At 49.6% G+C, this 16,939-nt stretch overlaps 1 protein-coding gene across 1 annotated transcript; it reads left to right on the top strand.

Annotated features, from left to right (window-relative positions):
* Positions 1–8,100: 8,100 nt before the first annotated feature.
* Positions 8,101–14,020, top strand: Nkx6-1 (NK6 homeobox 1). Its single transcript, XM_005359569.2, has 3 exons — positions 8,101–8,806; positions 10,344–10,516; positions 12,561–14,020. The coding sequence occupies exons 1-3, from the start codon at positions 8,137–8,139 to the stop codon at positions 12,810–12,812; spliced, it is 1,095 nt and encodes a 364-aa protein (XP_005359626.1). The 5' UTR covers positions 8,101–8,136; the 3' UTR covers positions 12,813–14,020.
* Positions 14,021–16,939: the final 2,919 nt, after the last annotated feature.

Below are 16,939 nucleotides of genomic sequence, written 5' to 3'. Positions count from 1 at the left end.
GGATATATCAAAAGACTGTGTCTCAAAAGAAGCCATCAGACAAACAAGCAAAACAACAGTACATCTATTCCAACAGATAGGGTATCCCTCTGGTTAATTGATGACTATGGCAGCACCCCTTCTGATGGGGTGATGCCTGTGCAAAACTGATTGACAAATGGTTTCAGTATTGTGCCTCCACAGCAATCATAACTTTGTCACCTGAAGTATATCAGGTAACTGAGGATTTCCTTGGGTTAATGTGCAGTGAATGTTTTTTTTTAGACTGGTTAGTTTAATGTAAAGGTTGATGGAGGAAGGTCATTGGTTAATTAATAAAGAAACTGCTTGGCCCTCATAGGTTAGAACATAGGTGGGTGGAGTAAACAGAACAGAATACTGGGAGGAAGAGGCAGTGAGCTCATACGCCTTAGCTCTGCTCTCTGGGGCAGACGAGATGAAGCTCCAACCCAGGATAGACGTAGGCTAGAATCTTCCTGGTAAGCACACCTTGAGGTGCTACAGACATTATTAGAAATGGGCTAGTCCAGGTGCGAGAGTTAGCCGAGAAGAGGCTAGATATAATGGGCCAAGCAGTGTTTAAAAGAATACAATTTGTCTGTTGTTATTTCGGGGCATAAGCTAGCCAGGCTGCCAGGCTGTGGGAAGAGGCCTGCAGCCCCTACTACAAAAGGTACCTGGTCATTGACTGTGGATATCTTCAGCATCTCTGTGAGTAGCTGTCCTGATGGATTAAGGGAATATTGATGTGGATCTGGCTTGTGTGTATTTAGAATGAAAAAAGCTTTAAAAGGGCCAGAGGAGGCAGTTCATAGCTATGTCCTGGAAATTAGGGGATGGAAGTAGGAGGCTTGCTGAAGAGTGTTGAGAGGTCAAGGCCAGACTCAATTGCAATTTTAAAATACTAAAAATTAAAAGTAAGTCTCTTGAAAGCCTGGACTGAGCACATGGCTTGCAAGTTGGATGCTTGTCTGCCATGTGTGAAGCCAGTAAGATCCCTAAGACCATGAACACCAAAAACAGAAACAAAAATGTGTGTTGACTTAAAAAATAACACAAATTAAAATTAGGTACTTGACTTGTGTATAAGCTAAAGACATTTATTTCCAGGGATTAAATTCTTATTATTTGAGATGGTCCAAAATCCTTCTCCTACCCAAGATATGGTGAATTACGTTTCCTTTGTAATGGATACATAGAGTCACCTGACGATTTTCAGTATTCAAGTTGCTTTCACACACTCTTCTATTTTTCCTTCCTGGCACTGACATGGAGCTCAGGCCTTTGAGTGTCATGCTGGGCAAGTGTTCTACTGTTAAGCTACATGCCCAGCCCCTTGCTTTCACAAACATTTAAGCATTATTATTATTGAAGCTAGCAGAAGGCCAGTATAATATACCGATTAAAAGCATGGTGGCTCTGGAGCCAGATTGGGGTGTGTGTGTGTGTGTGTGTGTGCGCGCGCGCGCGCGCGCGCGCGTGAGTGCGTGTGTGTAAAAATTCTAGTCTTCCTATTTTTCTAATTCTTTTTTTTTTTTGGTTTTTCGAGACAGGGTTTCTCTGTGGTTTTGGAGCCTGTCCTGGCACTAGCTCTGTAGAGCAGGCTGGTCTCGAACTCACAGAGATCCGCCTGCCTCTGCCTCCCGAGTGCTGGGATTAAAGGCGTGCGCCACCATCACCCCGCTATTTTTCTAATTCTTGAGTAGAATTCTTAAATTCTCTGTGCTACAACTTCGTTCCACAGGAGGATGTTTATTTTGCCTAATTTGTCGAGCTGTTGAATTAGTGCCATAAACTACTTAGAACACTAAACATTTATTAGCTGCTATCCATGTTCCTCTGTCACAGCATGCTGAGGAGTAGCGGCTGTGTGAAGGGTTTGACGGTGACGGTGACGGGAAGGATCAAGGAGGAACCTTGCCACTGAAGCAATCTCCAGGCAAGACTGCAGTTTATTAAAGTGAGCTAGGCCTTCTGACACACGAATATGATCCTTCTTGGGAGAGGCTAATTCCCAAGTCAGGTTTGTTTCTGCTTCCCCGTGCAAATAAAGGTTATAAAAACAACCTTCAGTTCACAACTCTGTCTACTTCAGAATAATCTCAACATTCAGACCAGAGAAGGGAAGTATATGCAGATCACAGTGTTGCCATGGAAGGTACAATTGTGGACCAGTGTTGCCATGGAAGTTGGGATTGGGGGTCACAGTGTGGGCATGGAAGGTGGGGTTGGGGGTCACAGTGTGGGCATGGAAGGTGGGGTTGGGGGTCACATGGAAGGTGGGGTTGCAGATCACAATGTTTGGGTTATGTGTACTTGTATATCCTCTGAACTTTCCAAGTGTGCCAATGAGCAAAATTCCACTCGATGCGCAGAGAAGAAAGCAGAAAGCCAACATAATTCCGATAAAAGTGGCAATGAAGCCAAGTAGCAGTGTGAATCACCATAGTTAGAAAGACTTAAACATTAAATGTTCATTCCAGAAGGGTTGTGGCACCTGACTTAAAGCAAAACTAATGGACCCATCCTTCACGTCAAGAATTCGGCAGATAATAAAGAAATTATCAAATGCTAATGAACCGCACGGGGATTACACTCAGGCAGCCTGTGCCACTGACAACCCAACGCAGTAGGCCCACAGTTCTTCCTTGGGCTCTAGGAAAATGTTAGGAATTTTTTCCCCACAAGAGGGCGATAACTGCACAAAGTTTCACAAGCGGGTGTAGGCCAACCGGCTACAGGAATAAAATAACTTTCCAGCCGCCGCCGGGACAGAAGAATAAGAAGCTGCACCCGGGAGACAGGCAAGGACCAACGCCCACACACTCAGGCGCTTAATCCCACGGGAGGAACCGGTTTATGGAGTCTATCAAAAACCATGCATGTTGCCTGTCATTATGTAAGCTTGTCAATCAAAACTGTGCACATCAGATCAAATCTGAGGCATTAGACTGACCTAGCATTTTCCTCTGTGAGTTAACTCTAGAACGGGCATTCCTTCAACCATATGATTCTCCATCTGTATGTATTCCAGAATATATACTTCAAAGGAAACCAAGATTGCAAACCAAGGGTTTGGGGGATGCGCAGAGGGGTGATTTTCATTTGAAAAGCTGTATATTGGCATTCCTACGTCTATCTGCTTTGTTTGTTTGAAGATACTTATACATATTTAAAGTTTTGCTCTTTCCCGTCTTCTGAGGTCCTTTCGGAATCCTCCGGTGGGGCACTCCTGTTCTTGTTCCACAGGGTCGCGTGCTGCAGCTGTTTTGCAGGGGTGCTGGGCTGCGGGTTGCGGGGGAAGGCAGCCCCCAAGGAGGCTGAGGCAAGTCCTGGAGAGGGGTTCTGGGTCTTTTGGTAGAAGATCCCACCATGCATCTGCTGGCGCTTCCTTAAGGGTGAGCAGGGAGGGCACACAACCCCCACCACTCCCACCCCGCGCTAGCCACCAGGGCCTTCACTGCCTGCCCAGGTGTGGGTTGACAGGGTCTTGCTCTCCTTTCTTAATCTCCTTCCCTTTTGGCAGAACTTTCGGGTCCGGTTCCCACCTGACAACATTTAACCGCAAAGAGATCCACTAATGTTCCCCTGACCCCACCACCGTCTGTTCCCTAGAGCAGGCTGGGCCAGTTTGGGGACATTCTTGTGTCTTCCTTGTATTTCTTTGTAGCCACTAGCTCATTTTGTTAACATTATTTTAAAACTAACCTTTCTTTTTCAGCCAAAACAGGCCCCAATCCTGTTGTGGCATGGTTAGTCTTCCAGCGGGTTACACAAAACAGGTTCCGAAGAGACTTCTTGTTGTTTAGTGTGTGTTGTTTGTTTTGTTTTGTTTTTGTTTTGTTTTGTCCGAAACACATAACCCTCAGCCCACTCCCCCCTCCCTTTTTGTAGCAATAGCTTTTCTACAGCACCTTCGAGCATCCCGACATTTGACACTAATATAATCGGGGCAGAGGCACTGGTATCTTCGAGGAGCCTATGTACAGTTAGCTGGGGTTTCATTCGCATCCATCCTATGTGTCACCCTGGATCTAATGACGGCTCCTTTCTCTTAAAGCAGAAGTATCAATAGAACGTGGTGTGGCGCTCTGAGTCAAAGGTCAAGGGGGAATGCAGAGCCCAGTGGATCCCGCAAGCTGCAGTTCCCAGGAGTAGGCTGCAACTGGAATCCGGGTACCGGAGAGCCACTGTCCCCAGGCTTAAAGTCCAGGGGCAGATCATCTTCCTCAAGGCGGCCCTGTGAACCCTTCCTGCAACTTCGGATTTGCCAAAAGCTTTCATTTATTTTTAATTAAAATGCAAATCATTTGCTTTCAAGCACAGCCTGCCCCTCCCAGATATATAGCTGTATACATATAGAAACATAGTGTTGGAAAGAACAGGGACCGACGCTTAGACCTTCTTTAGTGGGAAGTGGGTATAAGAGCTTAGAGGCCCGGGTAGTTCCCCCAAGGAAAACCAAGTCTGTATTCCCAAGAGTATTTGGAGCCCACCAGGCAGTGCCTGGCAGGACCTGGGCCAGAGTGGATCAGTAGAGGGCAAAGCGATCTCTACCCGAATGAACCGAGCAGCTCACTCTCCTGGGACGCTGGGGGCAGATTCCCGACATAACCTGGCTAGAGGCACCCGCCTTTCTTCTGAGGCTGGCAGAGTGAATGCGGAACGCTGCCTGCCGGAGGATTTAGGCACCCGAATTCACCCGTTAGGGACCAAGGACACAGGTCCCATAATCTTTTATTGCTAGAATTAAGAATCATACTACTTTAATTTCTACAACGTGAATGACAGTTACAGAATCAACGGACGAGACTTCTTCATTTCAAACCCAGCTTTGCAACTAGCAAGTACAGTTAAACTGGAGTTGACTGATCTCCTCTCTCTCTCTCTCTCTCTCTCTCTCTCTCTCTCTCTCTCTCTCTCTCTTTCTTTCCTTTTCTCTCTCTCCATCTGTCTCTATCTGTGTGCCTCTCTCTCCTTTTGTCTTTCTTTCGGGTCTCTTTTTAACATCTCCTTCCCAACACCAGATACTAAATTCTCAATAGAAAAAATGATCGTTTCTAAAACTACCATCTTTTTGCATATTACAGTATCTACAGGGATAGGCACTTTTGGAGCGGCTAACTTGCAAGACCAGTAGCTTCGTTTTCTCAGTTCCTACCTAGTCCCTGCGAACGCCCTTCCTTCCCGGAGGCACTGAACAGATTCCCTGGAGGCCCAAGATTCGGGTGCAGGCTGACCTTATGCCACCGCTGAAATGCTGGATCCGAGTGGGAGAGGTTTGTGAGGAAGCCAGAACCAGGACCGGTGACTGCACCGCCACTGTCGCCTCTGAAGTCTCCCCGCGAATTTGGCTGGCGGCTCTTCTCGGGTTTAGGCGCAGAGGCACGTGGAAGTGCAGACAGTGCCCACTTCAGCTCTCCTCAGAAGCCAGAGGCTGGCGGCCTCTTAACATACCTCCCATCCATGCAGAACCCCACCGTTCCTAGGTCAGATCCCAAAGTCTATGAAAAGATGGCATTAGCCAAGTCTTGAAGTTAATAAAGGTGGGACAGATAGAGGAAGACAAATATCATCCCCGGACTCAGAGTGAACGAAAGGGGCAAAGGCTGATTAGCTGCTTGGCTTTGCTCTTACGTTTCAAACTCAACCCCAGGTTGACACCGTAGAAGACTCCAGCTTGGGAAAGGGAAAAGGTGGGGGTGATTAAGGCCTCCTGCTTGGACTAACAAAGGCGTCTTGACATTCAAACTCCCTGGTGCAGCTCAATTTTTATTCTTGAGTCATTTGTTGTATTTTTATTTCTGTTTTCTGAGCCTTAAATTTGGGTTTAGTAACCTCATGCAGATCTCTGTGATGATTCCCCCCGCCCCCCAACACACACTGGTCCATTAACTGCCTGATTCTTCAAGGTCGACCTGAGCGAGGGCTTAGGTCATCCCTGACCAGAACTTAAAGACCAGGCAGAGGAAGCAAAGCCCTTCTGACCATTGCTCCCAATCCCAGCCTTCAAGTCCCGGCTTCTCCAGCTTCCTCAACAGCTCGGAGTTGAGAATTTGACAGGACATTCTGGAGGTATTCCTGTATCTAAAGTTGCCGCCTGAATTTTAGTCTTCTGCCTCCTGTGAATCCAACTAATAATAGTAGAGGGAGTATTATTACTATTTATTATTATTATTATTATTATTATTATTATTATTAGTAGTAGTATTAGTATTGGTATTCGTCTCATTCCTCTTAGGTTTGGACATCACACAAGAGATAAATATTTCCATTAAGCTGATTTCGTTCCTAGAGCAATGAGACCCCCCCCCGCCAAGTGAAAACGGTGGGGAGGGGTGCTCAGGAATGAAAATCAAAATGGAGAAGGAACAGAAAAGAGAAGGAGGAGGAAAGATGGGAAAGGATGACCCTTAGGCCTGCGAGGGGATTAAGAACATCTATAGGTTTAAGGAGCAACAAATTAATTTACACAATTCTGCAAGAGCCCAGATGGCCTTTAATTAATCCCTTCAAAAGAAGGAACCCGGCCTGGGATGCGCCGGCTGCCTGCTCCATTAGCTCCGTTTCTTTTACAAGGGTCCAGACACCATTCGAGGTGAGGCGCCCAGAGCTGGTGGGGGAAGTGGGAGAGGATGACGCGAGCTGATGTGGGCGGAAGGCACGAAGTTAAACTGCTTTTCCATAAAAGGGCTGGCTTTTCATTATTCCTCTCTTTAAAAAGTAATACCCTCTTCGTTCCTGCTCCCTCCTCCCCTTTTCCATTTTATTTTGCACAATTAATTGAGCGGGGCCTCTGGCCCTGGGCTGGAACTACAGTCTTTTCGCCAGGTCCCTCCCCTTTTGGCTCCGCCCAAAGGAGGCCGGGGGACTAGGAGGGCGCGGCCTTACGGCTTCCTAACTTCAGCCAATCAGAGGGTGTGGCGCTCTCTGGTGGGCGTGCCCGAGGAACGAGGCCAGGCAGAAGCTGAGCGCTATTGGAGGCGGTGGTTACGCCCAGACCTGCGCCCCGCTCCTCAGTCCCGCCCCGCCGAGCAGCCCCAGAGTGGTGACGTCCCTGAAAGTTCTCATTTTGGCCCCCCACCGCCCCTCCCTGGCGTCCCCCAGCTAAAGAGCGGCAGGGAGGGGTGCAAATGTTCTATTACCTTTGAGAGCTTCATCCGAACTGTCAGGCCCGGAGGGAGAGAGCAGAGAAGGGAAGAGCCGCGAGAGGGTCAGTTTGGCCAGAGGACAGGGTTTAGAAGAGCCAAGCCTGGAAAGCCAAGGAGAAATGCCAGAGAGGAGAGAGAAAGGAGAAGAGTGAGAGGAAGAGAGAGCGCCAGGGGGTGGGGCGGGGGTCTCCGAGCCAGTTTGCAGAAGCGGAAGGACGGTCGGAGCGGGAACCGACCCGTCAGACTTTTCACACTTAAGTGTTTTTTTTCTTTCTTTTTCTTTTCCTCTTTAATCCTTTTCGTTACCGCTACTCGGGCGCCGCGTGGCCCAAAGGGGAAGCAGGCGCGTGGGCGCGCCAAGTCCCCAGGCCGCTGGAGCAGTGACATTGCCCTTTCTGGCGCAGTAGCTCGGGGCCCGCGGCCGTGGCAGGCGCGATCCCCGCGCGGGCCGGTTGCGCTCTGTCCCCCGAGCGAGAGGCGAGTGCGAATCAGCTGCGCAGCGGCGAGCGCTGAGAGTCCGAGCGAGATTAGAGGCGCGCACCGGGTGAAACGCGGCTCCCTTTGAAGCTCCCCAAAGCCGGCGAGCCAGCCCCCACCCTCCTACATCAAAGTGTACGCTCGGTGGCTTCCAGCGTTGTTGCAAACTCTCAGGGCCCGGCTCCGGGCTTGTTTTGGTGATTTCCCGCGGGGGTGGAGAAGAGGAGTAGAGCCCTCCGAGCCGCGGACGAGGGACGAGCGTCGGGGACCGAAGTCCGGGACTCTCCGAACCAAGGCAGCGCGGCAGACCTCGACCGTCGCCGCCTCCAGCGGGGTGTTTGGACATTTCTGCTGCGCAGCTCGGACAGCAGCTCCGGGCGCCCGCGGTCCAGGATCCATTGGCCGGTCGCCTCCCAGTGAGCCGAGCCCACCCCCGGCGCATCGGGCTCTCCAGAGCCCCAGCGGGGCCACCGGCCTGCTCGGCTGCGGGTTCGGGCCTGGCTGTGGGATGTTAGCTGTGGGGGCGATGGAGGGCCCCCGGCAGAGCGCGTTCCTGCTTAGCAGTCCGCCCCTGGCCGCCCTGCACAGCATGGCCGAGATGAAGACCCCGCTGTACCCCGCCGCCTACCCCCCGCTGCCCACCGGGCCCCCTTCTTCCTCCTCGTCCTCCTCGTCCTCGTCGCCCTCCCCGCCTTTGGGCTCCCACAATCCAGGCGGCTTGAAGCCCCCGGCCGCGGGGGGCCTCTCGTCCCTGAACAGCCCCCCGCAGCAGCTCTCGGCCGCCACCCCGCACGGCATCAACGACATTCTGAGCCGGCCCTCCATGCCGGTGGCCTCGGGGGCCGCCCTCCCTTCCGCCTCGCCCTCGGGGTCCTCTTCCTCCACCTCCTCGTCCGCCTCAGCCACCTCGGCCTCTGCGGCCGCAGCCGCTGCTGCTGCGGCCGCTGCCGCCGCCGCCTCTTCGCCCGCCGGGCTACTGGCCGGCCTGCCCCGTTTCAGCAGCCTGAGCCCGCCGCCGCCACCGCCCGGGCTCTACTTCAGCCCCAGCGCTGCGGCCGTGGCCGCCGTGGGCCGGTACCCCAAGCCCCTGGCCGAGCTGCCCGGCAGGACGCCCATCTTCTGGCCCGGGGTGATGCAGAGCCCGCCTTGGAGGGACGCACGCCTGGCCTGTACCCCGCGTGAGTACTATCGCGGGCCCGGATCCCTGTTTCCTATGCCTGCTTTCGGGTCACGGTGCCTAGTGTGCCTGCGGATGGGTCGGTCCTCCTGGACACCCCAGCAGTTTGGCAGTACTAGCATAGCATGCTGTTGCCTGGACCCGGGCTTCTAGCGAGGGATGCAAGATTTCCTGAGTTCGTCAAATCTCAGGAGCAAGCGTCGGAGGGCGAGTTTTTGTCTGGGCTGCTCCTGAAACGGTCCAACTTTGGGTTACAAAGTTGGAAAGCGGCAGGAGAGGGAGAAGGCCTCTGCACTCCAGTTTTTCTGGCTCTTTCCAGCCAACCAGAGTCAGGCCTTCAGTAGCCTGACCCGTGTTTACCGCAAACCCAGGAGGGTAGGACAACTACTCATGGCCCCAAGAAAAGCAGGCTTTTGCACGCACATCTCCCCCGCTATTCCAGCTCACATTTTAGTCGTCTCCCTGCGCACCCCCAACACACTTGTTCACAGCTAGCCCGTTGACGACAGGGCCGGTGGTTCCCAGACCAGGGCCTGGGCTCTCCCTACTCCTGGACCCCAGGGTCCTTGGCAAGTTGGATCTGGGTACAAAGAAGAGGCATTTCGACACTCACTGGCTTAACACAAGAAAAGAGAGGGAGAGAAATATGACCCGTGGCAGGACGCAGCAGTAAAACGTCGCTCCCAAAGACTTTGTCTGGGTCACCTCTATGACCCAAGATCTGGGTAGGCTTCTGGCCAGTGAGCCCCAGCTCCTAGAAGGCTCCTCGCCCCCAGATGGCGTCCAGGGCCCTGCTCAGATCCATCTTCCACTCTGTTCTTTGCTGGTGACCAAGTCCCTGAAGTTAGTCCAAGTCACTGGGCCTCCTTACTTGGGGCTTAGTGGCAATAACTTCAGTAACTGAGGAAACCAAGTGAGGCTTTCTTGGGAAGGGAACTCCATAGGGTTATTGGGGTGTTGGGGAAGTGTATCAGTGTTGATTGTAGGGATCGCCATAAGCTGTCCCCCCCCTTCGTTCTCTTCCTCCAGCCCACAGGGGCCTCAGAATAGGGACCAGTTAGCTCTCAATTGTGCGAAACACAAGGAGCCTTTTGTTGACCAACACAAGTTAGGGGAGTGACTAAGGGAAATATATATAAATTCAGTTACCTTCGTACCAAACTACTTCTCTTTCAGGCGCACAGAGACTAACCCGGGAGGCAAGGGTGACCTTTCTCATGCATTCCTGCTTAGGTTAAGGGGGTGGTGTCCCATTTCAGCACGGCACTCTTTAGCAGTGGCCTCCCTAGTTATTTGGCGCTGTGGTTAAGCATAAAGTATTTACTGCTGCCCCAACTGCACCTGGCTTCGACAAAAGTAGTGAGCAGAAGCCGGCAAAAGGAAGCTCGGGGTGCACCTCCGGCGCAGACCACGGATGAGCATGTACTGCAAACGCTACTGCGCCTAGCTTTGCTAATTCTCTCCCTGCTCCCACTCCCCCATGAAGAACTGTAACTGGTTGCCTCGTCCCTCTCTGATTATGATATCGGTTCTTGCAGATCAGGGATCCATTTTGTTGGACAAAGATGGGAAGAGAAAACACACCAGACCCACGTTCTCTGGCCAACAGATCTTCGCTCTGGAGAAGACCTTCGAACAAACGAAGTACCTGGCAGGGCCAGAGAGAGCTCGCTTGGCCTATTCTTTGGGGATGACAGAGAGTCAGGTCAAGGTGAGTGGACCTTTGACACCTCCAGGGATAGCGTTCCCGAACGTGCGCGCGCGCGCGCGCGTGTGTGTGTGTGTGTGTGTGTGTGTTCATACCCACACGCCTGTATTTTCCCCTTCCCCAAACTGACAATCCGGGTGGAGGTGGGGTGCGCTCTCGGGAGCCTGGGGAGAAGTGGGGAGCGGATGAGAGGGTTGGGGTCTTTTGGAGGCAAACTGTTGATGAACAAAAGGAGTCAAGTCTCCGCCTTAGAAATTAGGCTAATCTAGACTGCAGCCTGTGCTGGGGGAACTCGCCCTTAGCAGAGAATAAAAGCACTAAGGAGATATCCCTGAGCACAGATCGAGCCGATTAGAAAGCTTGATTTGTTTTATTTGTAAAGACACTCAAGCTTCTGTTTGTCAATTCAGACCCCACTAGATATATAATTTCCTAACGGGGAGCATCTATATTAATTGCAGTGCTATATTAATTTGTAGGTGAAAGGGACATGAATCCAGAAGAATGTAGCACTGATAACTTGCTTTGGTTTAGACGAATGCGATTGCTTTGGAATAGTCATTTTCCAAGTGAGCTGGCAAGATTTTTAGTGAATTTTAGGGTTGCACTCTCTTAAAAGCAAGTTTATCTGCAGAATTAAGACAGTGCAGTTTATGACAATTTCCAAGTAAGATGTCTCTCTGGCTATAATTGAGTTGTGTACTTCAGTTCTAAGGAATCAACTTTCAGAAATCTGTCCCTGAAAGTAAAGGGATTGAACCTGCTGGGTAAATTCAATGGGATGGTTTACTTGCTTTTTGTGTTCTCTTTGTCCACTTTAGTTTGTTGCATTTGTTTCTTTAGGGTGTGTGTGTGTGGAGTCTGCTTTCTTTAGTTATATTGTTTCTCATTAAGAAGTAATATCACCAAGCTACTTAAAAGTTTATTTCCCTGCTAGGCAAGCATCTTACAATATATTTCAATCGAGTTTTTTTCACGTGGCCATTAGAAAACCATCACATTCAAAATTATTTTTGCAGCGGGTGGCTAGAGAGTCTACCACCTTAATCTGGAGGTCTTCATTTGCCACCATAAATATGTCCCTATGGCCAGAAATGAATTATTATAGCAATATAAAGAAAACCACTTTTCTTAACAGTTCTAATTCCCTGGATAAAATAAATAACGGATGAGAAGCATACAATGAGGACAATTCAACATGTTGAGAAAATTGGTTGTTTTTTCCCCAGATTGTAAACAGTAAAATACATGTGTCAGTCCTTGTCAAACATCATGAACAGGTTGAACATATTCGTATTGCAAATGAATGTCGTAGGCAGGAGCAATATTACACTAATGTTTGAAAGACGAGGCAAGATCATAATAAAAATAATGTAACCGGCAACCTTTCCGTTTAAAGATAGCGAATGGTAATAATATTAGCTTTGTGAACAACATTGAGGGTGAGTGAAGAAACTCAGCACTGAGCTGTTGAATATTTTCATGTGCCTGCGTTGGTTGCTATGCGTGAACTGGCGTTGCCATTTTGTCGGAAACTTCGGATCACACATCAAGTGTTGTGGAGAGAGGAGAACTGACTAGCGAAGTTAGTGAGGATTCGGGCCTCTAATAAGTGAGCAGTCAAGTGTTCAAAAGTGAGAACCACAGTAGCGATAATCGGATTTAATACTGTGCTCTTCTGTACAAATCACACAACACTGTAGTGGTTTGAAACTTCTTAATCTACAGATATAATTAAGGACTAAAATCCGCCACTATCGGAAAACTAAGCAAGTTTTCCGTTTCTTGCTGGAACATAGGAAAAGCAAGTTTATTTTTAGGGCAACTCTTGTTTTCACTCTTTCGGAGAAATGGCTTATGGCCGGCCTCAATGCTCTTGTGTTACTATCGCTATGGCAACGGCGGTGGGTTAGTGAGGCCACCAGACTGACTTTGACGCCTGGACCTCGGGGGCCCGCAAGGGAGGGTGGCGAGGTGGGAGCCTGGGTCTTCCGGCGTTCAATCACCCCCTTCCCGGCTCTGCCTCCCCCCTCCTGCCCTCTCTCAGGTCTGGTTCCAGAACCGCCGGACCAAGTGGAGGAAGAAGCACGCAGCCGAGATGGCCACGGCCAAGAAGAAGCAGGACTCGGAGACCGAGCGGCTCAAGGGGACTTCGGAGAACGAGGAGGACGACGACGATTACAACAAGCCTCTGGACCCGAACTCTGATGACGAGAAAATCACGCAGCTGCTAAAAAAGCACAAGTCGAGCAGCGGCGGCCTCCTGCTGCACGCGTCGGAAGCCGAGGGCTCGTCCTGAGCGCCGCCCGCAGCGCCGGGATCCCAGACCGCGCCGCTCAGCCGGTCCGGCCCGGGCCCCAACACCCCGGCTGCTCCCCGGGTCTTTACTATTTTCTAAGATGTACATATCTATTTTTTTAACCTAGAAATTGTGGCGGGGGCTGAGGGTAGGACGGCCGTTGATGAGAAGGAAGGGAGCCCGCCGAGTGTACTGCGCAAAAAAACCGGCAGCCGAACCCGCAACCCCACGGCTTCCCAGGACCCTTCCCACCCGCGACTTCAGCGTCGCCTCCCCTCCCCCCGCCCCCATCCAGGCTCGATCCCTGGCTCGGCGGTCCCTGAGCTCCGGGTCGTGTTTCTGAAGAGTCAACAGCCAACGCCTGGTGCGAATCTCGGAGCCACGCAGGGAGTCCGTCTCCTAGGGAAAAAGAGACGCTCCTGCGGCCCACAACTGCTCAACCCACTAAGTAACCTGTTGAAGGCTCTATGTAAATAAATCGTGAGTCACACTGACTAGAAGTTACTTTATTGTGAATATTTAAAATGTAAAGTGCTTTTTGGAATTTGGTATAAAGAGATGGACCTTTCCTCCCGTTGGTTTTAAGACCTAACACACCACTTGGCCTGCTTTCATTTTAACTTGGGAATCGTAGGGAAAAAATGTCGTTGCCCTCCTCAGACACCTCCCTACTCACTTCTCTTAGGGCTCTGGATCTTTCCGAACGGCTTTTCTCCTTCACCGATTCTGTCGCTGACCTGGCAGACCTCCCTGGGCCCCAGGGCAGCCCCAAGTCCCCCCCCCCCACGCCCCGCCCCAGGACTTAAAATTGCAGAACCCGCAGGCTTCTCACACCAGCTTCTGGGTTCCCTTCCGAAATTGCACAGTCGTTTGTTGCTATTTATTAGTGATTTAAAGAAAATATTGGGGAGGGAGGGGCTACAATATCTTGTATTTAATTTAACTCCTTTCTGATAAAAAATGCATAAAAGTAGATGTTGGAAATTGTTGCAAGCTCTCTGGGTCAGAACATGAAAATTCCATTTAGTTGCTGCAATCCAATCCGAAGTGTTTTGTATTATAAGAATACTATAGAATGTGTAAATTGTTTTCTTTTTAAGCTAATAACAGTGACATATTAGCCTCTTTAACATTTATTAATTTATACGGAATTCGGTTTGTAAAGAAAAGGCAGCCCCTTTGCGAGACCCATGAAATGTAATGCACTTTCTGTTTTGAAGGAGAAATCTAATTAAAAACAGCAACAAAAAAATAGTTTGAATATGTCTGTTGCCTTGAATGAACAGGTGCAAATCACCTGGCCTCATCAGAGATTTCAAATAGAAGTCAAAACCACAAAAAAAGTGTTAGGTAGGCGTCCTGGGTAAAATAGCTCCTTCTCTTCCTCCTCCTCCCCCTCCTCCTCATCCCCACCACCAACAGCAGCAGCAGCAAGCAGCAGCTCCACCACCTCCACCTTCTATTCTTTGAAGGAATCGCACCTACCCCCTGGTATGGAAGGATGAAGAGACCGTGTCTCCTTATCAGAGCTTCCTGCGACTGTCTAGCAGATGCTTGTAATGTCTCTCCTAATTTTTTCCCTTATTTTTCCCCTTTTTCCAGGAAGCCTCTGGGGAATCTAGGAAGACCTCATCTCCTTGTATGGATACAGTTCCTGAGGCAACCTCTGATTCAGTTAGCTTAGGGGGAGCAGGGAGCTGGGCGCTGCCGGTCTGCATTAGTTACCTAGCCCAATGCAGAAAAGTCAGGAGCCTGGAATTCCCCAAACAGAGAAAAAAAGAAAGTATCTTTTTAAGTGATGTGGCCTGCAGCCTTTAGAATTACAGACACAGTGCCCCAAGCTGCTTCAGTGAGAAATGTGTTAATCTAGGGTACTGGGGGCAGTTACTGTATTGGGGCCTTGGGGGGAATGGGTGTAATTGGCTATTGTTTTATTTTCAGACTCTCAGTTACAGGTCCAGGGAGATATAGTTTCTCTTTAGTGATGTAGATTAGTGAGCCTGTGTCCAGAGAAAGACAGATCAGTGGTACCCCCATTCTTTACTTCAGGGAATGCAAGTGTGAGAACTGTTTGGTTTTCTAGAGAATGCAGATTTGAAAAACATCGCTTTCTCCCCAGAAGCTGGAATGGCTAATGGTAATTCTTGTGGTGTATATCCCTCCTGGTTTCTTGGTTTTTCAAGATGTAACCCTGGTTGTCCTGGAACTCAGTCTGTAGACCCAGCTGGTCTCACAGAGATCCGCCTGCCTCTGCCTCCCAAGTGCTGGGATTAAAGGCGCGTGCCACCACTGCCTGGCCGGCTATTGGATATTCCTGATGGCAGGGTTCACTGGAAAAAAAGGAAGGAAATCGCCCCACTGTTGCTGCTGTCTCCAGTTTGCAAAGTTCTCCAGAATTTTCGAATGCATTTTGGTTTCTGTGTTCTTAGCAAGACTGAGGTATTCATCCTACAGAAAGGCAGCTGGATGGTCAAGAGTGCTGTACTCTGCTGGACTGGTAGCTGGTTAAGGCTAACTGCGAACAGGCAAGAAACTACCCTCCTTTCCGTTCAGTATTTCCGTTTTCTCTTTCTTCCTTCGTCCTTTGGTTCCCTCTTCTCTCCCTTTTCAGTATTTTATTATCTCTCTCCAGCCTTTCAGTTATTTCCCCCTTTGTCATTTCCCCCTCTCCCTCCCTTTCCCCCTCCTTTCCCTCTCTGTCCTTCTTCAAGGTTTTTGAGAAAGGGAACAAACACACTTGCTATTTTCAAAGACACTTTATTGAAAAACATAAAAATCCGTTTCCCACTGTACTCTTGCCAACTTTTAACCTCTCTGCTGCACGAAAAAGCTAGGAAGCAAAAGGAAATAAAAATTTACACTACAATTAAAACATTGTTTCTGGATAATGATAACAATAATTCATAGTTGGAAAAACGATACAATAATAGGAGTCATAGAAAACTTTTGAATAAGACTTAATGTGTCTCTCAGGAAGTGAATCATCTGACAGTGTTTATTTCAGGTTGGACTTGTGGAGAGGTCCTGCCACAATTCTCTGTGTGCTTGGCGTCTTTAAATGTAGCCTCCACTGTACCCCACCCTCTAAGTAGGATGAAGTGGCAAGAGGTTCTACAGGGGACGGAGCTGGTGGCCCTGGGCTCTGGGGCCCTGCTGCATTGGCATCCACCCTTTCTTTCCAGTTGACTGCAGCAGTGACGTGAGGTTTCCAGTTAATTTACTTCCATCCCAAACTCCAGCTGGCCACGGGTTACCATGGGCCCCATACAGCTGGTAGGAAGGGAGAAGTGGGTGGGGGTGCCTCTTCTGCTTCCCTTTGTCTGGGTTGGTTTGGTTTCTTTCTGTGTGTATGCAAAAAGATAGTTTTGCCCAGGAGTTGGTGTGGTGGGGAAACTGAGGAAGCACATTTCCAGTACAAGCAGCTAAGGAGAAGAGTCCTTGGGTCTTTCGTTTTGTTTTGAACCGCCAGCCTTCACAGCTAAAGATTCATGACTGAAAGCCAAAAAAAAAAATGTTCCGCGGGATTTGATAGACCACTGCTTTTACAAGTGCAAAAAGCAAAATGTGTGTGTGTGTGTGTGTGTGTGTGTGTGTGTGTGTGTGCATGCGTGGGTGCACATGAAAGGAAGAGTACAGTGTTTTGATTTTTGTTGTGTGTGTTTCTTATCCTAAAAAGGAAGTCAGTGAGGAGGATGGTTGAGGTTTGGGGGCCTGCAGTGGAAGAGAACAAGCCATGCTCCTGGATTCGCTGTTCTTGCTCAGTTCTCTTCCATACAAGCTCAATTTTCCTATGTGGTGATTAATTTTCTCTTTGGGTTACACTCAGGATTCTGAAGTCAAGCACATATACTTTCCTTCCAGAAGCTGGGGGTGGGGGTGTTGGACATGTTTCCAAGTTTGAGAGCATCTTAATCCACTTTTCTTTTTCGTATTGAGGACAGTGGGAAGAGAGAGGACTCCAAGGGCAAGCGGTTTGTTCTGGAGCCCTTCTCTCTTTGGACATACTTATGTTCTATGTCAAAAGCTAAGGGTGTCTTTGAAATCTTCTCCTCTCTAGGGTCGAGCCAACACCAACTTGGTCTCCCTCCCATTCAAGTTAGTGGACTAGGAATGCATACACACACACA

Source organism: Microtus ochrogaster, linkage group LG1 (assembly GCF_000317375.1).
Source record: "Microtus ochrogaster isolate Prairie Vole_2 linkage group LG1, MicOch1.0, whole genome shotgun sequence".
NCBI classification, from domain to species: domain Eukaryota; kingdom Metazoa; phylum Chordata; class Mammalia; order Rodentia; family Cricetidae; genus Microtus; species Microtus ochrogaster.
The sequence above is the reverse complement of the archived record's forward strand: the minus strand, read 5'-3'. Positions and strand labels throughout refer to the sequence as shown.

Bases quoted from the DNA above. Each gene is read 5' to 3' on its own strand.
- Nkx6-1 (XM_005359569.2), top strand. From the start codon at position 8,137: ATGTTAGCTGTGGGGGCGATGGAGGGCCCCCGGCAGAGCGCGTTCCTG. The intron at 8,807-10,343 runs GTGAGTACTATC...CGGTTCTTGCAG, and splicing joins ACGCCTGGCCTGTACCCCGC to ATCAGGGATCCATTTTGTTG. The intron at 10,517-12,560 runs GTGAGTGGACCT...GCCCTCTCTCAG, and splicing joins TGACAGAGAGTCAGGTCAAG to GTCTGGTTCCAGAACCGCCG.